At 37.6% G+C, this 25815-nt stretch overlaps 3 protein-coding genes across 3 annotated transcripts; 1 reads left to right on the forward strand and 2 right to left on the reverse strand.

The window, feature by feature from the left end:
- Positions 1 to 2559: 2559 nt before the first annotated feature.
- On the reverse strand, positions 2560 to 3199 carry LOC136063277 (uncharacterized). Its single transcript, XM_065763429.1, has 2 exons — positions 3186 to 3199; positions 2560 to 2884 (listed from the first exon to the last, which is right to left on the reverse strand). Exons 1-2 carry the CDS (start codon positions 3197 to 3199, stop codon positions 2560 to 2562), a joined length of 339 nt encoding a protein of 112 aa, XP_065619501.1.
- A 1785-nt stretch (positions 3200 to 4984) lies between these two features.
- On the reverse strand, positions 4985 to 5939 carry LOC112012072 (lachrymatory-factor synthase). The gene has a single exon (XM_024044433.2). It carries the CDS (start codon positions 5819 to 5821, stop codon positions 5321 to 5323), a length of 501 nt encoding a protein of 166 aa, XP_023900201.1. The 5' UTR covers positions 5822 to 5939; the 3' UTR covers positions 4985 to 5320.
- A 9975-nt stretch (positions 5940 to 15914) lies between these two features.
- Positions 15915 to 17379, forward strand: LOC136063278 (uncharacterized). Its single transcript, XM_065763430.1, has 3 exons — positions 15915 to 16223; positions 16573 to 17079; positions 17176 to 17379. Exons 1-3 carry the CDS (start codon positions 15915 to 15917, stop codon positions 17377 to 17379), a joined length of 1020 nt encoding a protein of 339 aa, XP_065619502.1.
- Positions 17380 to 25815: the final 8436 nt, after the last annotated feature.

The raw sequence follows: 25815 nt of genomic DNA on the forward strand, positions 1-25815 counted from the left end.
CCAATTTAGATAAAATTTAATACAATTTTTATGAAAAATATAAAAAAATTGTCAAAAAAACTATTTTTTTTTCTAAATTAGTACATTTATGTATATTCTCCATGGATTCAGATCCTCTAGATTTCTTAGAGTACTCTATCAATAGATTTCTTTAATTAAAAGTTATGATGAATAGGGTTTTTGTGGCTAAAATGAATCTAAAGCTATAACAATGACATCAAACAAAATTAGTCTAGGAACAATCATCATGCTGAATTTTACCCCTTAATTGGTGGTATACATGATTAATTAGTACCTCAAAAGAAACAATTATGTAATAACATAATGGACTTTCAAAAAAAAAAAATGTAATAACATAATGGAAAATAGATTCAAATCCTCTAGATTTTCTAAGGTACTCTATTAAATAAATTTCATTAAATCTTAACAATTCTTAAATGATTTAATGGTCTAAATTTTATCATGTCAGCATTTTACTAATTAATCATGTATACCACCAATTAAGGGATAAAATTCAGCATGATGATTGTTCCTAGACTAATTTTGTCTGATGTCATTGTTATAGCTTTAGCTTCCTTTTAGCCACAAAAAGCCTATTCACCATAACTTTTAATGCTTAATCCTGTTGCACTGTGCTCGGTTTTTGTTAATGATGGAATCAAAAATCATGTATACCACCCAAAATTGTGGTTAAAATTTTGGTTTATTATATTAACTATTGTCTTTTTGCTCAAAATTTGTGAGATTTAGGTAAGATTATTGAGATTAGATTATGGTTCAATCCACTCAAGAAAATGTATGTAATTTTCTTACTGTCTAGACTCTTCACCTATTAGCCTATTAGTTTCTTAACCGTTGGAAGAATTACTATGATCAAGTATAGGTAATATCATCACAACAACTGGTCACTGACTCACTTTCTCCTATCCTTTTCTTATTCAGTGAGAAAAAGTACCAATAATGTATACTAATTATATTATAGTAAAAGAATTATTCTAATATAGCAACCAATTTTACACCGATTTTTATAATTATTCTGTGTCAAACTATGATAAATAAACTAAACATTTACAGTTAACTATATCAAATAGTAGAGAAAATGAGTGTGAAATTTGTCATTGTCCTAAAATTTTTCTTAGTAAAAAGAAAGTAAATGGGCCGACACAACAACACAAGCTGCTGCACAGGGTTTCGTGGTTGCCGTAGAGAATAACGCAACTTTTGCTTAGAATGCATGTGAATCCTGGAATCTTGTATGCACATGCTTACTGTGTGCATGACTGCATAATGCCTATATGTTTTTCCTTTTTTCTTTTTTCCTGAATAAATAGTAGGAAATTAATTACAGAAGGAAAGGACCAGGAATCTTACATGCACATGCGTGGAACACCTTTGCCAAATAACAAAGGATATCTAACAATATCGTTAGTTGCCCGGTTTTGAAAGAATGTGTGAAACTCGCATCTCGAGTGTCTAAAACTCGAGTTCTATGATAAAAATCGAGTTTTTAAGTCTTGATTTGTAAGTGGATGGGTCTGATGTGAAAAAAAAAGATGGGTCTGATGTGAAAAAAAATCCACGTGGAACTCAAGTTTTAAAGTCTTGAGTTCCATAAATTGCTGGAAAAAGCCGCTATAGGGCTTAAAAACGTCACTATAAGACTTAAAATCGAGTTATAAAAAAATTTTACATAAAAATGCGGCTATAGGGCTTTAAAACGTCACTATAGGGCTTAAAAACGCCACTATAGGAGCGATCAAACTAATTTTTTTTTTTTTTTTTTTGGCATAGAACTCGAGTTTCTAAAACTTGAGATCTATGTGGCATTTTCAGTCCAAGTCACCAGCAAAACACTCGCAAAGCAAGTCTTTGAAACTCAAGTTTTAATATGGACCTTGAGTTTCTAAAACTCGAGATGCTATTTTTCATAATCTTTCCAAGCATTGCTTAACTTACTATATTGTTAAGCTTTACACAGTTGGTTTGCAAATTCCCCCCACATGCGTGCTGCATGACTGCATCCATGACTATATATATGATACATGTTTTTATTTTTTTCTTTTTTTCCTGAATAAATAATAAGAAATTAAAAATAGAAGAAAAGGGCCCTTGCCATTGTGCAGAAACATAGGTAGCAGCCCATGTCGCTGCAGAATGGCCCAAGAAATTAATTGAGTTCCTTTCAGTATGGTAAAATGTCCATAAATCAAATACCCAAGAAGGAGAAGAGAAGAGGGTAAGCGACGCGTACTACTCAGATCTCTTATTCAACAACAAAAAACTTTACCAGTTAAAGTAACTGAAATCTACAAATTCATCTCTATTTTGAATTCAACTTGAAGAGGAATTCTTTAATGGAATACTGGCTTAGAGTTGCCCTAAAAGAACAACACCGCAATGGTTAAATTTATTTGTAACTATCTTAGAGCATAAATAATCAAACCACTCAATTTGCACACCCCTAACCTAACTTACATGGATAAAATAGGAAATACAAAAGTAACTAGAGATTAATAATAAGATAAATGAGAATAATATGATGAAGAAGATTACAAACAACTACCCTTCTGGCTCAAAACTTGCTAGTTCATCTTCCATTCTCTTAAGCATGCGCTGTAATCCCACCTCATACTTCTTCACCAAATCATCTAGTACCCACCCTTCCACCTTATCAACGGTGAAAGACCACTCAATCATACAACCTTCATCACCTTGGGGAACAATCTTGACCGTAGAAACGTATGACTTGAACCCAATATTGCTGTCTACAATCTCGTAGCTTAGTCTGCGTTCATCATCATCGACGGCTATTAATCTTTCCTTGGACCAGCTAACGGGCTTATTGTCACCATCGTTGGATGGGATTGAGAATCCAGCGCAGTATCTGATGCAAAAGAGAGACAAGAATAGTGGATTATATATAGAGAAGACTAGATTATCAACACACGTGAGTTCTCTACTATGCTCCCAGTTTTCGCTCTCATCCAAACTGGCCTAAATCAATGCCTTATAGGCAATTAGGTATATGTTTAAATCATACATTAAAGGGCAGTTAAGTAAACGACTCCCAAAGGCATCGACTTCAGCTAGTAATTATGTTATTGAGCTGCGGGTTCCACTGTAATAATAATTATAAGACTTCTGAGTTCTCACACATCTGTTGCGATACCATCGAGGTGGCATACTTTTTCGATACCATTTCATTATGACCGCTATTGGTGGTGCTTGGAGGCCGTGGACTCCATCCTAGTAATGCTTTTGACTCTGCATTCTGCAATATTCATCTACAACATCATAGCCTCAAATAAATATTAATTCTTCTACAACTTTCTTTTTTTGATTGTCTATATTAGGTTCTTCTTAACGTGAATTCTTAGGATATTTGCTACCAATTTAGATAAAATTTAATACAATTTTTATGAAAAATATAAAAAAATTGTCAAAAAAACTTCTTTTTTTTTTCTAAATTAGTACATTTATGTATATTTTCCATGGATTCAGATCCTCTAGATTTCTTAGAATACTCTACCAATAGATTTTTTTAATTAAAAGTTACGATGAATAGGGTTTTTGTGGCTAAAATGAATCTAAAGCTATAACAATGACATCAAACAAAATTAGTCTAGGAACAATCATCATGCTGAATTTTACCCCTTAATTGGTGGTATACATGATTAATTAGTACCTCAAAAGAAACAATTATGTAATAACATAATGGACTTTCAAAAAAAAAAATGTAATAACATAATGGGAAATAGATTCAAATCCTCTAGATTTTCTAGGATACTCTATTAAATAAATTTCATTAAATCTTAACAAATTTTTAATGATTTAATGGTCTAAATTTTATCATGTTAGCATTCTACTAATTAATCATTTATACCACCAATTAAGGGATAAAATTCAGCATGATGATTTTTCCTAGAATAATTTTGTCTGATGTCATTGTTATAGCTTTAGCTTCCTTTTAGCCACAAAAAGCCTATTCACTATAACTTTTAATGCTTAATCCTGTTGCACTGTGCTCGGTTTTTGTTAATGATGGAATCAAAAATCATATATACCACCCAAAATTGTTGTTAAAATTTTGGTTTATTATATTAACTATAGTCTTTTTGCTCAAAATTTGTGAGATTTGGGTAAGATTATTGAGATTAGATTATGGTTCAATCCACTCAAGAAAACGTATGTAATTTTCTTACTGTCTAGACTCTTCAGCTATTAGCCTATTAGTTTCTTAACCGTTGGAAGAATTACTATGATCAAGTTTAGGTAATATCACTACAACTGGTCACTGACTCACTTTCTCCTATCCTTTTCTTATTCAGGGAAAAAAAGTACCAATAATGTATACTAATTATATTATAGTAAAAGAATTATTCTAACATAACAACCAATTTTACACCAATTTTTATAATTATTCTGTGTCAGGCTATGATAAATAAACTAAACATTTACAGTTAACTATATCAAATAGTAGAGAAAATGAGTGTGAAATTTGTCACTGTCCTAAAAATTTTCTTAGTAAAAAGAAAGTAAATGGGCCGACACAACAACACAAGCTGCTGGACAGGGTTTCGTGGTTGCAGAGAGAATAACGCAACTTTTGCTTAGAATGCATGTGCATCCTGGAATCTTGTATGCACATGCTTGCTGTGTGCATGACTGCATAATGCATATATGTTTTTCCTTTTTTCGTTTTTCCTGAATAAATAGTAGGAAATTAATTACAGAAGGAAAGGACCAGGAATCTTACATGCACATGCGTGCTGCATGACTGCATCCATGACTACATATATGATACATGTTTTTCTTTTTTCTTTTTTCCCTGAATAAATAGTAAGAAATTAAATATAGAAGAAAAGGGCCCTTGCCATTGTGCAGAAACATAGGTAGCAGCCCATGTTGCTGCAGAATGGCCCAAGAAATTAATTGAGTTCCTTTCAGTATGGTAAAATGTCCATAAATCAAATACCCAAGAAGGAGAAGAGAAGAGGGTAAGTGACGCATCCTACTCAGATCTCTTATTCGACGACAAAAAACTTTACCAGTTAAAGTAACTGAAATTTACAAATTCATCTTTATTTTGAATTCAACTTGAAGAGGAATTCTTTAATGGAATACTGGCTTAGAGTTGCCCTAAAAGAACAACACCGCAATGGTTAAATTTATTTGTAACTATCTTAGAGCATAAATAATCAAACCACTCAATTTGCACACCCCTAACCTAACTTACATAGATAAAATAGGAAATACAAAAGTAACTAGAGATTAATAATAAGATAAATGAGAATAATATGATGAAGAAGATTACAAACAACTACCCTTCTGGCTCAAAACTTGCTAGTTCATCTTCCATTCTCTTAACCATGCGCTGTAATCCCACCTCATACTTCTTCACCAAATCATCTAGTACCCACCCTTCCACCTTATCAACGGTGAAAGACCACTCAATCATACAACCTTCATCACCTTGGGGAACAATCTTGACCGTAGAAACGTATGACTTGAACCCAATATTGCTGTCTACAATCTCGTAGCTTAGTCTGCGTTCATCATCATCGACGGCTATTAATCTTTCCTTGGACCAGCTAACGGGCTTATTGTCACCATCGTTGGATGGGATTGAGAATCCAGCGCAGTATCTGATGCAACCGGGCTCACCGTTGGTGCCATGAATACCATAGCAAGTGGCTAGGCTAGGAAACCATTTGTGAAAGTTGAAGAAGTCCTTGTATAGAAGCCATACTTGGTCGGCGGTGGCATTTGTTAGTTTTGTACAAGCCTTGCCTTCCCATTTAGAATTTGACTTGGACTCCATTAATAAAGATTTATTCTCTGGAACACCCTAACCTGAAAAAAATTAAAAAAAAAAATTTATATTTAATCTGTATTAGGAACGCCTTAATCACAAAATTAGGAACACTCCTAGTCACAAAATTAGGAACACCCTCAAATTTAAAAAAAAAAAAAATTATCTGTTCTACTTTCAAGCAAAAAAGAGTTTGGGGTAAAAAACAAAAACCACCCTTGAACTCTAGGCTAATATCCTAATACTTGATACTCTCAAGAAATTTTCCTAATTAGTTTTGGTCCCAAGTGGGGAGAGGTGAAAACTCCAAAAAGAACATGATAAGTTTCTTCAAAGAGTAGTTGATAGATTATTTGAGTTGAAAGATTACCTATAGTTTTGTGTTGAGAGTTTGTTTGTTTGTGAGTATGAGAGAGTTATTGAGTGTATTGAGGCTTTAAGTTTGTGAGCTTATGTTGGTGAGGCTTGTGAGAGTTGTGAGTGTTGATGAGTTGGCCAAACACATTAAATATGGTTGATAATGATGTTAGAGCTTCTGCTGTTGCACAACATTAACCGTTAAATGACTTTTTCAAATAATATTGTTCACCCATTTTCTATCCCATATGCGTTTTACCCTTTGAGTTTTGATATGTGGGGCCGGTAGTGGTGACTTGAAAGAGCACCTTACGTAAAAGTAATGAGAACTATTAGAGAAAAAGTTATGAAAAGCCAATTCAAAAGAAGAAGAAAAAAAAAATTGTCACTTGTCTAGTGAAAGGTCGGAATATATATATATTTTTAAGAAACACACACATGGAAAATGAAATGAGTTCTAATGTGTGTGTATGTATTGGAGTTTGTTTTGCTTTTGCTCGGTATAGACTGACTGTGTTAGGGTTTGGTTTTCTCTGCCAGCGACGTGATCGTGGGTAAGGGTTTGATTTTTGATTCTTTGTTATGGTTTTTTTTTTTTTTTTTTTTTTTTTTTGGAGAATTGGTGGGTGGTGCTGTAAACTATTGGGCTCGCCGTGGACTTGGCTCTGGTTTGTTAAAATTTATTTTTTTTTTTTCTAGATTTTTAACCATTTTTTTTTTGGCTTTTTNTTTTAATTCCTTAAAAGTGGTAGAAGGACAATAAAATTTGTGTGGTATTGATTAATGCAATCACATAAATGAATTTAGTTAGGCAACTTAAGAGCATCCACATCAGTGGATGTAAAACTTTGCAAAATACAAAAAGCAACCAATTTTACACATTTTGCCCCAAAAATCTTCCACCTCAATCTTTCTAAAATTGTGAATGTAAAGACGCAGTTTGGATCCCTAGCCCAAAGGATAATTAAACGTAGGCCCAAAAAACCCAATACAATGAATTTGTAAAGAGTGAGTTGGAAAACTAGGTTTAAATGAGTTGGACAATAAGTTAAGTGGGCTCAGATGACAAGAAAATGAAGATAAATTGATTTAAACTAAATAAAATCATCATCGGCATAGTCCGAGAAGATCAGTTCTTGTATATTTCTCTCAAGTTAGATTACAAGTTCAATTCTTGATTGTTACAGTGTTTCTCTCTTGATTTCTCGTTCTCCCTTTCCTCAGGGGTCTCTCACATTATATATCTCCCTTTGAATGATCTTGCCCATCCACTTATCGATTGTCCAAGCCACTACTTGAGTGCTTGTCCTATCAGAAACCCTCATAGGCCCTCTGTGAGTTGGGGCGACTAAGGCAGCACTGTTCAGGGGTCTTCTCCACATAAATGCGGCTAGAAAGTTAGCTGCAAAGCATTCAATGCGGTGATAGTAGCTTTTCTTAGATATTTCTTGATTTCCCTTTGTCCTATACGTTCGCAGTGCATATCCTTATTAACAAAATTTCCTAGAACGTCACTCTGGATAATAAAACTCATCTTCTGACCCCTTCTTCATTCAGCTGAAGAGATGCTCCTCCCCGGTCTGCCTCTACAGTCATAGCTGGCACGAGAAGTTCAAAGTCTTACGTCTTCCTTACTATTAATCTATCCTTGGACCACTGAGCCTCCTCGGACAAGGCCAAGGCCCAACATATATATTTTTGGGCCCATTGTCCCTACAGTGTATATTTACACAATTGCTACAGTAACCATGCATATATGCACAGTTACTGTAGATGTGTATCTTATTATTTTATTAATTTCATGTTCGCACCTTTTTTTCTTTCTCTTCTCCATGCACAACAAACTCAATGACTTCTCCTTTCCTCATCTTCTTTTTCCTCAGATACACACAAACACACCTACACACAAACAAACCCACATGAACAAACGAACAGGGAGACAGATCAGTGCTTGACTAGAACAATCGATACTTGTGGGTCAACAAGAACGGGTTTTGATGCTGGCAGTGGAGATAGGTGCTGGTGGCGGAATGGAGATTGGGTCTTGTTTAAGGAGTGAGTATGGGTCTTGCTGGTTTTGCAGTGAAGGTATTTGATGTTTATTCTCAATAAGCATGGAAGAGAAGGAGCGAGAGAAAGTGAGGGGTTTGAGATGGTGGTGATAGGTGTTTATGGAGATCTGACCGAGGGTGTGGATTAGACTGAGAGGGAAAGGTGATCTATGTTCAGAAATGGGTATAGAGATGGGTAGAGAGAGAGAGCATATGTAAAGGGTAGTTGAGAGAAATAAATAAAAAATGAGAAAATTGATTATTTAAATAATATAGATTGTAGAATAGATTGATTGATGTGGAGGATTTTGAGAAGTGGGTATGTAAAATAGAAAAAGTAGGTTTTTAGTGTAAAATAGACAGGAAATTTTAGCCGAACTAATGCGAATGCTCTAAGGCAAAGTTCTCAAGGAAGAATACCTAAATTTCATCTTGCACTTTTTATTTGCTAACAAAAGTAAATTGATTAACTAAGAAAATTTTTGTGAGATGAAGTTTAACAAGATGGTATTTATTTGTTTTTCGGATTTTATATTTTATTTTCTTTAATATATGAATAAAAATATCAAAAGAATTGTCACATATTATTCAAGTTTTTATAAAAATCTCTCCCAATGTTGGGATTACTATCAGTATTGTGGCATGGACAATTATGCATAGGGATTATGCAGAAACTATCAGTATTATAGATTTGAACAGCTTTGCAAAAATCATTTTTGACAAAAATAACAAATCCATTTTTTGACACAAATTCAGTTTGCATAGGGATTATGCAGAAATCATTTTTGACACTTCCCAAAATTAACTATCAGTATTATGGCACAAGTTTGCATATAGATCTATCAAATCCATAATACTTCAAACGAAACACCACTTTGCAGAAACCCAATTTTTTTAAAAAAAAATAAATAAATCCTAGGTTTCAAAAATTAAATCTACCTAGAATAAGAGGAAAAGAGTAGATGAAAGTAAAAGAACAAACAAAACTTCAAGCTCAGAAAGTCAGGAACTCACTCAATAAAGAGAAACACGAACAGATCAAGATCCAAAATGTTAACAAAAAATCACAAGTTGGTAACGCTCAAAACCTAGAATTCATGGGTCTCCTTCTTCCTTGGTTTTGTTGCACGATCAAAACCCAGATGATTCTCAATCTAATAAATCAAGTGGTTAGCAATGTAGCATGAAGGGTTTTGAGTGAGTGAGCAAGTGTGAGAGAGAATGTGTTTTGGGAGAGATGAGTGTTTGATCTGTTTTGTATTTTGATTTTGAAATAAAACATGTTAGAGTAACAGTCGAAAGGGAGATGGGTTATATAATAGTAACGGAATGAACTACAAGTGGGTAAAAAGTAAAAAATGAAATCATAGGTGAATAAGTTAAATTTAAAGCAAACTATATATGGGTAAGTTCAAAGTTGTAATTACCTCTTTTTTTATATGTGCTAATCACAATAAATCATATCAATAATTATGAAATTAGAAAAAAAAAATGTTTCAGTTAGTTCAACTAGTAAAGTTTTTTATCTTTTGAATAAAAATTTTAAAGGTTTAATTTCCGCTTACACCAAAAAGTAATTAGTATCTTGGTCCGATAATACATAATTTTTTTGTAAGCCAAGAATGATTGCCAAAAAAATAAGCTTGCTCTGTTTTAGATTTCGACAGCCTCTTCATATAGGTTAAGATCCTCATCCTATTCAAACACTTCAAAATCGACCACGTATCTATTAGTGAGGTCACATGGAACTCATCAGGTGAATAATTTAAAGGCAAGCAACCTTTTATATGCTTATTGCACGAAGTATCTTCAATTTCACTTTGTCTATTATCAATGTTCAATACTTCAACGAATCTCGGAACAGACCAAATCCTCCGACTTGGCCAACCTGACCAACATCGGTCCACTCCAAAACAAAATCCAATATTAGTCACTAAAAAACTTGATAATATCGGATCGAAAGTTGAGTTTCCTAGGTGGAAACTAGATAAACGCATCATGTACAAAATTCTTTATAAACCAAACCATGCTTATTTATGTGTCTAAGTCTAATTTGTTACCTATCAGGGATGACAAAGGCAGGGTGGTTGTTGTGTTAAGTAAAAAGATTCAAGCCCCATTCGGGGGCCATTTGAGCTGAAGCTAAAGCATATGAAACGAGGCTGCAGTTTGCTCGAGACGTGGGTATTCATGAGTTTTCTTTGAAATTAGGGGACTCAATTGATTATTTCCCATGCTTGCGAACTCTCTCCACCCCCTTGTTGGTGGCACTGGTGATATGCGGCATGCTATCTACGATCCATGACTTCCATTGAGTAGAATTTTCCCATATTTGTAGGTAGGGCAATAGGTCTACCCACTTATTGGCGAAAAATGTTTTAGGCATTGATGATTTTTCTGCTGAGATTAATTAGAGTACTTGTTTCATAAAACAAACTCTTCTTCATGATATATTCTCTTTTTCTATTACTGAATAAAGTTCATAATCTTCCTATAAAAAAAAATAATTAGTTACCCTTGTTTCTTCCCATCTTATAGTTGGAAACGTAAACGTTGTACGAATCCCATGAACGAATAGCTTTGCAATCACAACTCACCTCAAATTCCCCCCTTTCTCACTCCTCTTGACCATATATGGACAACATTGGAAAAATTCTTCACTTGGCCATGGTGGAGGTGGGGCTTGGGGCTTTTGGAATGGATGTGGTGGAGGTGGATTTTGTTGAAGGTGTGTGGCTGCGATTTGTTGCATGGTTGATAAATTAGCCAAGTCTACCCGCTAATCCAAAAAGTGGATGTCAATGAGTTTCTAGTCGAAAGCAAGTCTTATTTTTCAACATCTAGTATGGTCAAATCAAATGATAGGTGTACCTTAAATCACATCTTGATCTGATTTGTGAGCACCGCTAGCTATCAAATTTTATAATTTACATTATGACAATGATGTGAGTATATTCCTTCTTATGCTCAGTCATAATCTTGAAAAGAACCCTTATAAAATGACATTGCTCTTTAAATTAAAATACACACACGAGAGAGAGAGAGAGAGAGAGAGAGAGAGAGAAGCAAAAGAAAATGTGATGCTTATCCATAATGCTCATTTGTGGGCAATAGCCACATATAGGGCGATGTGCATGATAGGATTGGGTTGGATTTTTACCATCCTTGGGTTGAGAAGTCAGGCCATTGACTTGGGGTAATTTTGTTAAGCCCAATAAAACTTGGGTTTCGTTTAATTATTTAGGTCCATTATTCAATTTATGCAACTAAGTCTAGCCATCTCCATCAAACCAAAGTCTCAAATCTCAATTTATACTACAACCATAGTAATATAAGTGATTACTGTCTTTTAGCTTGGAAAATGGGAGGAAAAGTATTGAAATTTTCAGGATCTTATAAATGTTTGATTTGCAAGTAGCAATAGTAAAATTTCAAGTATTATTTGTATCTCCATTTCTCTAACATATGAATTAAGTGATTTTGAGTACCACATCCCAAAAATGATAGGATAATTGACTCCTCAAGGTAGAAACTCTGCCAACGATGTAAAGCTACCTAGATTGAGGGTTTTACAAATAAAACCGCCACTTAATTTAATTGTAAAAGGAAAAGCAAGAAAAACCTTGTGACAGACCTATTATTGAATAAAAAATGAAACTTACTTCACTGTTAAAAAAATAAACTGAAATATATATATATATATATATATATGACTTTTGACCTAAGTTACAATCTAAAAAAGCAAGAATTATATTGCTTATTTGCGTAGTTAAATTTTAGAAACGTAACTTATATGGCTTATTTCCCAAATTACAGTCAAACTTACAGGGATAATTTTTTTTTAATCAGAAACTTACATGAATACAAAATTAGAAGGTGTTAAGAACCTATTCCGCCATACTCGAATGTTTGTTTTATTGAAATTAATGGTCATATTCCATTATGCACAATATTCATACATGTCATTCATCATTTGAAGAAAATCCGTGCACATCATGTGATCAAAATAATTTCTTTTACACATTCTCATGAGTCATGACATGTTCATCATCCAAACCTAGCATGCATATTCATCATAATGCATTTCATCATCATAATTTTAGGGTTTCACTCAATAACAAATCTAAATATTAGCCCATCTATATTATCAAGTGTTTTTCTGCATACACATCCTCTTGTAAATTATTTGATGACAAGTTACCCTTAAAAATATGAAATAAGTTGCTGCCCTTCCTTTCCCAGATCAATTCAAGAATTTTTCACATACTTGGAGGGAATTGTACATATTGATGTTATTGTTGTTGATTGATCGAGTGCAACCTTCATCAGTCTTGTTGCACTTAATCAATCATTCTATGCTACCATCATACTCATGTGCTTATAACTTGAGTAATTCTTAGGTGCTTTCGGAGTATAAAAAATAGTGCTCACTCCTCTCACATTTATGGTGAGGTTCACTCATTAAATTCATGATAGAAACCACCATAAATGTGAGAGAACGGAGCATAATTTCTACGTACTCCGAAAATACCTAAGAATTTTCCTTATAACCTTCATATTTCTCTATTTTATACCTTTTTGTTTTTAATTTATTGCGTTTTGTTAATTTTTATTTGCTTTGAGGTGACTTTCCATTCCTTCACCAGTTTTCTTTAAGTTGGCTTTGTCTTGGGCATCCTCTTTTTCTGGCTTTAGCCAATAGGCTCGAGTTTGAGTTTGAGACACATAATTAAGTTTTACTACCTTTATGCAAAACTTTCCAAAGCATGCAGCTAATGATCTAATATTAAAGCCTATTATTGTGAGTGAATATTTTTTTTAATTAGCTACATTCGTCCATGTATCTATAACTTTTGTCCATCACTTATGGATGTTCCATGAGTAGATTAGAATAATTATGACCATGTCATGTGATTCAACTTATTTTTATCATAAAAGAGAGCTTATAGTTTTGTAAAATTTATCATAAATTTTTAAGGTACAATTATATTTTAACATAATAAATAAAAATAAGATCATCCAAACTCACATCTTCACATCTAATATAAGGGTAGTGTGAACTATGAAAAAGGGATTTGCTAAATTGACATTCTAATGGAATAGTACATCTCCAATAAAGCAGGATATTACTTCATAAAATTCATTGTGTGTGTGTGTGTTTTTAGGAGTTTAAACTCATTGTACCTATAAGGGCACGGTTTACAATCCAAGCCCAATATGTATTGGACTGTGGGTTAATGAGCCCAATACAATAAATTTGTAGAGAGTGGGTCAAAGGACTGGACCCTAGTGAATCTAACAATGGCTATGATAGATTTGAAGGACAATCATGCAAGAACAAAGCCAGTAAAGTCGGATGAATGTATTGTTCGAGGAGGCAAAATATTTGTATAGATCTATGGAACTAATTACAAGTGCAACTCTAGTTGCTACAGTGTTCTTTTTCTTTTTCTTTTTTCTGGTCCCTTTTCCTTCAAGGGTCTCTCACATTATATATCTCCTTCCTAGTGATCTTGACCCTTCATTTGTCAATTGTCCAAGCCACTACTCGAGTACCCATCCCATCAGACACCCCTTCTGGCTCCCTGTGAGTTGCGGTGACCAAGGAAACACTGTTCAAGGGTCTTCTCCACATATATACGGCCAGAAAAGTAGCTGCAGTGCATTTAATGCAAAGGTAGCACGTTTTTCTTAGATATTTTTGGGTTTCCTTCTTTCTCATGCGTTTATGAAATATGCCTCTAACACTGGTGCCTCTATTAAGGTCATTTTCATTGCTGGAATATGTATCGAAGTAATGTTTGTCGTGGCCGAGGAGATATTACTCCTCGTACCGCCTTCTAGTCTTTTCTTACTCATGAGGCACTGAGCTGGAATCTCTCAACTATTTGTCTCTCCTTAGACATTCCAACGTTCTCGAATAAGGTCCAAGACCCAATATACCGTTTTGGGTCTTGTCCCTACAATAGCCCCTCAAAATTCCGATTTTTCCCTCTCATCTGAGAAGAAAAAGCGGGGTTTTGATCTCCAAGAGATAAGATCAATTATTTCTCTAGCTAACATGTATAGGAGTGTCATTTTCTACACTTCATAACTGCTTCTGACGCTTCAAGGTCCGCGAATCGTCATTTATTGCTCTAAGCGGCGCCTTGTTCCCCCCATCCAACAGTGAGGTGCACATCCTACGATGGATATTTCTTCTAGAATTCTGAGTGGGATTACTCCCGCTCCTTTTTTCCTCTATATAAAGCCTTGAGGAACTTGTTTTCCTCTTTACTTTACAAACTTTCAAATACTCCAAAGAACCCCAGTGCTCCAACTTCACAACATATTCTCAATTCCTAAGCCTCCATAGCTTTTTCCTTAAAAAAAATTTTAAGGATCATTTCTATAGGATTAGTATTAGCACACTTACTTTCGTAAGTTTTTGTCTCTCTAAACTCTCTTTCCCTTCTCAGCCAATCTCCTTGGCCCTTTTAGTTGTTATTTCTTCACTCACAAATTTCATTCGCTTTTTTTAGAGTTGTCCAAATGGGTAGATCCGCAAGCCTAGTAGACTCTCTTGCCAAAATAGAAGCCTTTAAAAATAGGTACCACATTCCCCAAGAAGTTGGCCCACGGTATTGTTCCATAGAACAAATTGTGTTAAACAAAAAGGAAGGGGAGGTAATCATCCCCATCATAGCTTTCATAGAGGGAGGGATGACCCTTCCTATGGGTAGGATAACACGGGACAACCTTCTCAACCATAGGTTATGCCCTCATCAATGTGCACCTAACATGTTTAGGATTCTGGGCTGTGTCAATGCTCTTAATGAGCATCTCAGATTAGGACTTACCTGGCACAATGTGGTCCACCTATATGAATGTCACTCTCAAGCTAACGGGGGGTATTACCTCAAGTCTAGGTCGGCCATCGTCAAGCTTATATCGTGCCTCCCCAAATCTAACAAAGGGATGAAGGATGATTACCTTATCGCTTCAGGGGCGTGGCATGATGGTCTCCATTGCCCAATTCGAAAGGGAGTGCTAAATGGGATACCTTAGAGTTAGGTTTCCTAGCATGAGACTTAGATTCTGTAGCCCTAACCATGTCATTATTTCTCTGTCATTCTGGTATCTTTTGATGAAAGAATTTGATCTTCTAACAGTGTTTTGCTTCTCGGCTATGTGTGCAGATAAGAATCTAGTTGATCCTTAGCTCAGCCTTACAGCGTTGCAGCTCTCAACTACCTGCTTCGGTCATAAATTTTTGTGAGTAAGGACCAAAAATTGTAGGCTGTCCACTTGATCCTAGATTTTGACCCAATTTTGAAGATTTTTCAAGAGGTCGGGCACGCTATCAATGTTGGTGATCCTCGAATAAACTATATTGACGTGTTAAGGCCGGATTTCCTAGCCCGAGAGGACCTCCCCCCAGTCATACTGCCAACTCAACAAATCCTTCCTCCACTCATAATACCATTACAACAAGTCCCTCTTAGAGCAACATCTATGGCTAAGGAGGAAATTGCCTCCTCACACTTGTCTTTGGAAGAAGAGATAGACCAGTTTCACTTTGAAGGGGAGGAAGGAGAACCAGAGAAGCTTGTAGAGCTCTTGGATTTTGAGACTGAGTCTGACAAGCTTCCTCTGCTCGCCAGCCAAGGTTAATTGTCACCCAAATCGATTCAAGCTCAGAGGAAGAGGAAGGAATGGACTCAAAGAAAAGACCTAGCTTGAAAGGTTTAATAGCCAAAAGGAATAAAGGGGGAACTTCGAAAGATATCCCTCAGACCCTGCCTCCTGCCGATCTTCCCCCTCATCTTCCTCCTCCTCCTCCTCCTCCTCCTCCTCCTACTGACCTCCAATTGCAAGCCAATCCCAATTTAAAGAAAAAGAGACCAAGTCAAGACTTGGAGGAAGGTAGGGTGGCCCCTCGGAAGGGCTTCAAACAACAAAAGACAGCCAAGGACCCTAAGGACAAGAGGGCTTCCTCAATGGATAGTAGGGATGAGGCTGAGGTACACAGGCAGTAGCATACCTAAGCCCCTCGGATCGAGCTGGAAGGGACTTCCATCCCTTAGGATGCTTCCATCTAGGAATCCCAACAAGGGCATGCCAACCACCTTGCTCAAGTCTTAAAGTAGCCCCTCCTCCTCCCCAAGGATATGGAGGCTCTTCAGCGCACAAGGCAGCCTGACCTGTTTATGTCGTTGAAAAGAGATCTCGCCATGGTCAACTATCTTTCCCCCTTCATACATTAAGAATCTCTTTCTTTCGTCATCATCATTGCCATTTTCATCTTTATTTTCATTTCATTTTTTCTTTCTTTTTTTTTTTTTTTTAATTTCCTTTGTTGTTATTATGCAGGTCATTCAACAAGCTTATATGGTCGAGGAGTGGGTCCGAAACACCCATAATAAAGTTGAAGCCGAGAGCCATTCTCAGCGCGAGGTGGAGAAGGCTCTTAGAGCCTTGAAGGAGGAGCATACGGCGTTGGGCAACAAGTTAAAAGAGGTGGATAATGATCGCAAGAGTGCCTTGGCCGGCTTGAAGACTGCCGAAGCCCAAGCCAAGGATCAGCGTAAGCAGCTATACACCACTAAGATAAACTTGGCCACCCAGAAACAGTTGGTTCTAGACCTTAGGGCCGAGCTGCAGAAGGTCAAGGACGCAGCAAAAGAGGTAGCTCAAGTTGCCAAGGAAGCTGCTGATGATGCGGTGATTGCATCCTATGAGCGTAGGGTGAAAGAGACCGAAAAGAGGCTACCCGAGGAGGTAGTCGAGGTGTGTAGGGACTACTGCACTGTGTCCTGGATGGAGGTGCTCAACAATGCAAGGGTCCCTGCTAACTTCGAGTTGAGGAAGGCTAAGAGTGTATTTTTTCCTAAACACATTAGGGAAATTCTGGCTAACCTTCCTCTGACTACTACTTTACCCCTCCCTCCTCTTGAGCTGGTCTCAAACACTTAGGACCTTGCTTTGGATGCTGAGATCTCCCCAGGAGCAGTTGGGAAGGGTAAGGAGGTCCTCCCCTCGGCCAAAGATACTCCCTCCGAGGATAACCTTTCCATCAAGGATATAGTCTCCCAAGTCAAGGCAGCTGAGTCAAAGTTTGAAGCTGGGGATGCCAAGCTCAAGGTCATTGATCCTAAGAAAGGCTCTCAGCCTACATAGAAGTAGCTATAGGATCTTTCTCTTCTTCATTTTTTTTTTTTTTTGTTGTGGCTTCTGCCACCATATATAATGTAACTATTTTTGATTAATGAATGGGCTTTTCTCTCAATCTCTAGTGTCTTTTGTTTTTCATACTTCCGAGCTTACTGTTATTACTACTAAACTTAACTTAGGGCCACTTTCGTTTTAACAAATACCAACAATAATACCCTACCACTTGTGTAAGTAGTTTGACTAAGCACCAACAATGAGTCATTTACTCTACATTTGCACTGTGAGCCACTTTTTCTATAGTGTGGGCCAAAGCAAATAAATACAAGTAATAAACTTATACTTGAATGAATAGTTATGGATTTTAGCTTACCCAGGAACACCAATTCGAGGAATTGGCTGTAACCTTTAGACCTGTGCTAACATTTAAACAGATAACGCAACGTTAACTTTATCATCCGGTCTGAGGACTTCTGGAATGATTGAGTTCAGTTTAAACGCTTAGGAAAGTTGTCATTATGTGTCAATTACCCCATAGCATCTAGTCCGAGGACTTTAGGCATGACTATGGTTCTGTTTAAACACTTATAAAAGTTGTCATTGTGTTAACCTCCCCACATCATCTGGTCCGAGGATTTTAGGCATGACTGAGTTTCAATTTAAACATTTATAAAAGTTGTCATTGTGTTTCAATTACCCTATAACATCTAGTCTAAGGACTTCAGGCATGACTATGGTTCTGTTTAAACACTTATAAAAGTTATCATTGTGTTAACCTCCCCACATCATCTGATCTGAGAACTTCAGGCATGATTGAATTTCAATTTAAACACTTATAAAAGTTGTTATTGTGTTAACCTCCCCACATCATCTGGTCCGAGAACTTCAGGCATGATTGAGTTTCAATTTAAACACTTATAAAGACTGAATAATGAGAGATACAATGCCTTGAATAAATGAACATATTGACAGAAGAGACGTTTATTAATAGTAATATCTTTTTAGGTTGTTTATATTCCACGAGCATGGTATTGCATGTTCATCTAAATCTTCTAGAAAATAGGCTCCTATTCCAGCCACCAAGGTGATGCGATATGGTCATTCTCAATTGGGTCCTAACTTTCCTCACACCGAGTTCTTTGCAGTGCCCAGAACTTTCCTCAACACCAGATCATTGGGTGCTAGTGGCCTTAGCTTCACGTTGNAACGAGCCAATTTGGAGTCTGAGAATATCTTTATTGCTTTTCCGCCCATTGTTTGAATCATGGCCATTCCATTAGCAGAGCCTTGTACTCAGCTTCATTATTGGTGGCTGAGAATCTCAATCTTAACAATTTCTTGATGGTGATCCTTTCGGGAGATACTAGTACTAACCCCACTCTGAAACCTTTCTGATTTGCTGCACCATCAACGTACACTTCCCAGGATAAGGGGCCTTGTTAGGAGACTATGCCAACCGATTTTCCATCCATAGGTTGCGTTTTTGTTTCTTCTTTTAGCGGGGATTCAGCAAATTCAGCTACTAGATCCGCGAGGACTTGTCCTTTGATAGAGGTGTGAGACATGTATTTGATGTCCAAAGCCCCTAGGATCATGGCCCATTCAGCAATCTTCTCCGTGTAATCAGCGCTCCGGTACAGAGCCCAAAGTGAAAGCTGAGTCAGAACAATGACCGTGTGCCTGAAAGTAGTGAGGGAGTTTGCGTGTGGCATGTACCACTACCAGAATAGCTTTTTCCAGCGGCAAATAGTGAATTTCAGCTTCGTGTAGTGATTTGCTCACATAATAGACTGGTCTTTGTGTGCCGCAATCAAGTCGTATCAGGACCAAGATTAAACCATGAGAAGCCACAGCAATATAAGCGAATAGGACTTCGTCAACCTCAGGGCTGGACGTGATAGGAGGCCGAGAGAGATAGTCTTTAAGCTGCTGGAAAGCCATGGCACACTCCTCGATTCATTCAAACCCCTTCCACTTATTCATCAGTAGGAAGAAGGGTTGGCACCTACCCGCTAATCGAGAGATAAATCGATTTAGGGCAACAGTCGTTCCGGTTAGTTTCTGGACTTTCTTAGGATTTTGAGGTGGTTGTAAACTGTTGATTGCTTTAATCTGGTCGGGGTCAACTTCAATGCCCTATGGGTTACCATGTAACCCAGGAATTTGTCTGATCCTACACCAAAGGAACACTTGGAAGTGTTGAGGCACAACTTGTGTTTCCTCAGAACTTTGAAAATGCTCCCGAGGTCTCTCAAGTGCTCAGATTCTACCTTACTTTTTACCACCATGTTGTCTATAAAGACCTCAATGCTCTTGCCTACCTGTGGCTCAAACATCCTAGTCATCATCCTTTGATAGGTGGCCTCCGTATTCTTCAAACCGAATAGCGTAACTTTGTAGTGGTAGTTTCCAGTGGGAGTGACAAAAGCAGTCTTTTCTTGATCTTCCAGAGTGAGCAATATTTGGTGGTATCCCTAAAAGGCGTCTAGGAAGCTCATCTGAGGATGCCCTGAGGATGCCCTACGGTTGCATCCACTAGCTGGTCTATCTTGGGCATAGGGAATGGATCCTTTGGGCAAGCCCTATTCAGATCCGTGAAGTCCACACATACTCGTCATTTCCCACTCTTCTTCTTCATCATGGTATTGGCCATCCATTTAGGGTAAAATACCTCCTTGATAGCCCCCGCCTGCTTTAGTTTCTCCACCTCATCCCTGATAGCATTAGAGTGGTCCCTGGATGAGCGCCGAGGAGGTTGCCTCTTAGGAATTACAGATGGACTAACATTTAGATGATGGCAGATAAAGTTCGGATCCACCCCCGGGGCTTCGTAAGCACTCCATGCGAAGACGTCCACGTTTTTCTAAGAAACTCTACCAGCTCTTCTTTCTCTAAAGGGGGTAGCTGAGCTCCAATCTGAAAGAATTTCTCTGAATCGTCACCGATAGCAACTTTTACCAAATCCTTACATTTAGCCTCCTCAACTGACCCACTAATAGGCAACGCCGAAGCCTTTAATTGCTATAAACCCCCTTCAGTATAGGCTGAGGATTCAGCTTTGGACTGATGTCGGATGGCAGTCACTAGGCACTGCCTAGCCACAGATTGATTTCCTAGCACTGCCTAGCCATTAGGCACTACCTCACATTTAGCCTCCTCGGCCGACCCACTGATAGGCAACGCCAAAGCTTTTAATTGCTATAAACCCCCTTCGGCATGGGCCGAGGATTCGGCTTCGGGCTGATGTCGGATGGCAACCACTAGGCACTGCCTAGCCACAAATTGATTTTCAGGATCTCCCTAACCTGGCCCCCGGATGGGTATTTCACCTTCTGGTGCGGAGTAGAGGAGACGGCTCTTAGGGTATGAAGCCAAGGCCTGGCCACGATGGCTGTGTAGGGTGAATAAGCATCCACCACGATAAAGTCTACCTCCACTATTTCTGAGCCGGTCTATACAGGTAGTCTAATTTAACCTTTCGGGATGACGATTTTCCTATCAAAACTCACCAAGGGCAAGCTGTAGGGTGTTATGTCCTTGAGTCTCAAGTTTAGCCCCTTATACAGGTCTGGGTACATTATCTCGACATCGCTACCTTGGTCAACCATCACCCTCTTCACGTCATATCCCTCAATCCTGAGAGTAACCATCAAGGCATCATCATGAGGTTGGATGGTTCCGATTTTATCCTCATCTGAGAAGCCTAAGATTGACGGTATTTCTAGTCTTGCCCTCTTTGGCTCTTGATTAGCGTCCTCGGCAGATAGCCGAGCTACAAACATCACTCATGAAGGGCAGGAGCCAGTTCTCCCTGGAGTAGCAAAGATGACACTTATCGTTCCCAAGGGAGGTCTCGAAGAATCATCTCTTTGGGATTTTGAGTTTGCTTGGCCCCCTTAACCATGGAGTGATGCAAGAGTTGCTTTAACTTTTCTTCACAGACAAGCTAGTCCAGGTGGTCCCATAGACTTCTACAGTCTTTTGTGGTGTGGTCATGGTCTTGGTGGTATTGGCAGTAGAGGTTATGGTTGCGCCTTGTGGGGTTTCTCACCATTTTACTCGGCTACTTAAAGAAGGACTCATTCCTAATCTTCTTCAGAACCTGATGTACCGATTCTCGGAACACGGCATTGACTACTTGAGGGTTAGGAGATCCTGTCTGTCCAGCAAAATATCTACGTGGCTAGTTGTTATTGTATCAGTCTGACCTGAAATCCCTCCTCTCTTGAGGGATAACCTTCTCCTTTCCCTTTCCTCGACTCTTTTGTACTTATCGATCCAATCCATGAGCTAGCGTATGCTGGTGACAGGTTTACCAGTCATAGATTTCCTCAAACCATGCTCGGTCGGAAGGCCGAGCTTAAAGGTACTAATGGCCGCCTCATCAAATCACCATCTATTTCGTTGAACATCTCTTAATATCTATCTAAATACGTCTTCGAGGTCTCTCCCTCTCACATGCTTAAGGATAATAGGGAAGCCAGGTCGAGGAACCCTACTGCAGGTGACGAAGCGATAGCAAAATGCCCAAGTGAGCTCCTTGAAGGAACTTATGAAATTCGCCTTCAGGCTGTCAAACCATCTCATTGTGACGGATCCCAAACTAGATGGGAAAACCTTGCACATCAAGGCTTTGTCTTTGGAATGGACAGTCATTCTTTGATTGAAGTGGCTCACATGTTCCACGGGGTTTGTTTTGCCGTTGTACATGGTGAACGCCGGCTGAGTGAAATGTTAAGGAAGTTTAGCTTCCTCGATTTTACGTGTGAAGAGCGACTTGGAGATTTGGTCCAAAGCCCTACTCATAGCGTCGTTTCCTATGCCTTTTCAAGGTGGGCTTCTAGTCCTTCGTTCACGACGGCGTTCCTTTTCATAGGAGAAAAATTCGCTAGGCGGGGTTCGAGACCTTCACCTGTAACTGATATCCTTTTCGTCGTCAGAAGAAGCATTAGAGTTGGGGGTCTTGCTTTCGCCGTGCATGGCGCAACTCTCTTTTTAACTGGTCAATCTCCAGTTGCATGCCCTTGTTACTCTTTGCATGGGAGATATGGCTTCCTCCTTAAGGTTGACTCATGTCAATATGTGTGGTGTGCATGCTCCCTTCACAATCGCCTCTCCGTTTAAGATTGACAAAAGGATTGTTATGCTTGGATCCCAGAGATTCTACTTCGTATGGACCTGATCCTACCATAGCTGTCCACTGTACTCACTATTACACAAGTCCTTCCCACATATGGTGTTAATTGTAGGGGCACGGTTTACAGCCCAAGCCCAATATGTATGGGACTGGGCCCTAGTGAATCTAACAACTGCTAGGATGGATTTGAAAGACAATCATGTAGGAACAAAGCCAGTAAAGTCGGATGAATGTATTGTCCGAGGAGGCAAAATATTTGTATAGATCAATGGAACTGATTACAAGTGCAACTCTGGTTGCTACAGTGTTCTCTCACATTATATATCTCCTTCTTGGTGATCTTGGCCCTCCATTTGTCAACTATCCAAGCCACTACTCGAGTACCCGTCCCATCAGACAACCCTTCTGGCTCCCTGTGGGTTACGATGACTAAGAAAATACTGTTTAGGGGTTTTCTCCACATAAATGCGGTCAGAAAAGTAGCTGCAGTGCATTTAATGCGGAGGTAACACCTTTTCTTTAGATATTTTTGGGTTTCCTTCCTTCTCATGCGTTTATGAAACATGCCCCTAACACAGGTGCCTTTATTAAGGTCATTTTCGTTGCTGGAATATATATCAGAGCAATATTTGTCGTGGCCGAGGAGATATTACTCCTCGGACCACCTTCTAGTCTTTTCTTACTCATAAGGCACTAAGCGGGAATCTCTCAACTATTTGTCTCTCCTCAGACATTCCAACGTTCTCAAATAAGGTCCAAGGCCCAATATACCGTTTTGGGCCTTGTCCCTACAGTACCATCAACACTAAAATTTTAATCAAATATCTTAAATTATTGCCCAGGTGAGGACAATGTATGCTATATAGTTAGATCATTGATTCACATTATTTCGTTCAATTTGTATTTTGTATTAACTAAGGTAGCGCTACTTTTCTCAATAAAATAAAATATAATAAAATAAGGTAGCATTACAAGTGATGGTAAATTATACTACTAGTTGGATTAGTGTTCTTTCTCAAAATTTTATTTAATATATATATATATATATAATTTCTCAAAAAAGAAGTTGGATTAGTGTTAAAAAAAATAAGTTTGGATTATTTATAGATCAAGAATTTGTTGTAAACTAAATTGCTGCAACTCCTACAAAATAGACACATGTCAAATGGCCACTTGACATGTGTGCATTTATATAGGAGTTGCTGCAACTTAGTTTGCAGCAAATTTTTTTCCTTATTTATATTTAAGTTTGGGTATAGCTTGTTTCAACTTAAAAAAATAAACTAAGTAAAATTACAATTGTATCTAAATTTAAAAAAAAAAAAATTATAAATAAGCATATAAAAGAAGACTTAGCAAATAAAAGATCAACTTATATTAATTTACCACAACAATGGGGTGGGATGGGTATGGGTATCCCACATGAACATTTGAATTCAAAAAAGAATTCAATTTATATATATATATATATTAATTTATGTCACGTTTAAGCATATTTCATTGAGTTTGTCAGGAAGCATTATGTCTGACTTATTCAAATAAAGAGAGAAAATGACTGAAAATCAAACCTGAGAGAGATAATTGCAGTTTGGCGATGGAGGAGATTCGTAGATCGGCGATGGTGGAGGTTCACAGATCGGAAGATTCTGAACTAGATGTGTTGGCTATAGAGAGATCGAGGAAGTGAGAAAGATCTAGAGATTGAGAGAGGACAAGGGAACAAAGAGAAACTGAGGGTGATGCCGTAAGGGTCTAATTCGTCCGAAATGGAGATTGTAAACTAAGTGCTGGGTTATAATATTACGGTTGGGTTATGTGGATAAGATTTTGGAAGGGAAGACTCGCCACTCAACCCGCTAGAATCGGGTTGGGATGGTAGGGACCCGCCGTCAACCTCCAGGTGGTTGAGTCGAGCGGTGGATAGTTCGGGTCCGATCGGTTTGGCCGGATAGGTTGGGTTTGCGGTTTTGTTGGACATGCCTAACCATTGTAATATATTTTATTCTTATATCATCTATGCTTGCAAAAATTTTAGAAAATCAAAAATTAATAACAATGTCATTAACCAATTATTTAGATTGAAAGTTTTTGTAGTCTAAAATTATGCATAAAAAATAAATTTATAGATCATATAGAAAATAACATCCTATTAACACAAAATTTGACATGAGTATTAAAAGCGTAAATAACATCATAACATGTAATCCAATTGTTAGATTTTCAAAATATATAACAATTTTTTTAAGACCTTCTACCCTCTTCCCGTGTATGTGTTAAAAATATTTAGTATTCTAAAAAAAATTGTAACCAAACATTGTCTTATTGTAAACTTATCCATTCAACTCAATTTAAAATTGAAGTTAGTTTTGTAATATATAATTTATTGATATTTGTAAGGACCAGATTTAAATTCCTAGCCCAAAGATATGAATGGACTTAGGCCCAAAAAGTCCAAAACAATGAATTTGTAGAGAAGTGGGTTAGAAAACTGAGTTTTAGTTAATCAAACAACAAATTAAGTAGGTTGATGGTGAAAGAATGAAGATGGACAATTGTAGAATGAGTAATAAATGTCCTTAGCAATATCCGAGGAGACTGGTTCTTATATAATAATCTTAGATGGGGTTACAAGTTTGATTCTAGATAGCTACAGTGTTTCACCCTTCCTTTCTCGATCCCTCTTTCTCGTTACCTCTCTCTCCTTTTATACTCCTTTTCATTTTCATCCCTATCTTCCACGTGCATGCCAAATGGTCGGTCTTGATACTTATCCCATCAGTACCTCCCATAAGTCTTTATGCAGTAGCTGTAAGGCTGAAATTCACTGTTCAGGTATCACCTCCACATTAATGCGGCCAAGGAGTTAGCTGCAGTGCATTTAATGCAGAGGTAGCAGTTTTTTCCTTAGATATTTTAGGATCCTTCCATGTCTTGAGTTTCCATAGTGTTTATCCGTATCAAGTAAGTATTTCTGTGACGTTTCTTCGGATAGCAAACCATCCCTATGGACCTCGACTTCGGTCAGCCGAGGTGAATCTTATTCTCGGCACAACTCCTTAGATTGTTATGATCTAAATTGACTTTTTTGTTTGTTAATATGGTCCCTTTTGACAACGTTTACCTCCCTTTTGGATGCTTTTAGTCCTCGGCTTGGGCCATAGGCCCATTGTATAAATTTCTAATAAACTTCTGAACTTAACATCCCCACAATATTAAATTTATAACTTTTACTTTATTTAATATAGTCATTTCATATATTCTTCTGAGGGATCTTTTCCTAGACCAAGGGGCCATATCCCCACCTTAAA

This window comes from Quercus suber, unplaced genomic scaffold (genome assembly GCF_002906115.3).
Source record: "Quercus suber isolate HL8 unplaced genomic scaffold, Cork oak 2.0 scaffold_506, whole genome shotgun sequence".
NCBI lineage: Eukaryota > Viridiplantae > Streptophyta > Magnoliopsida > Fagales > Fagaceae > Quercus > Quercus suber.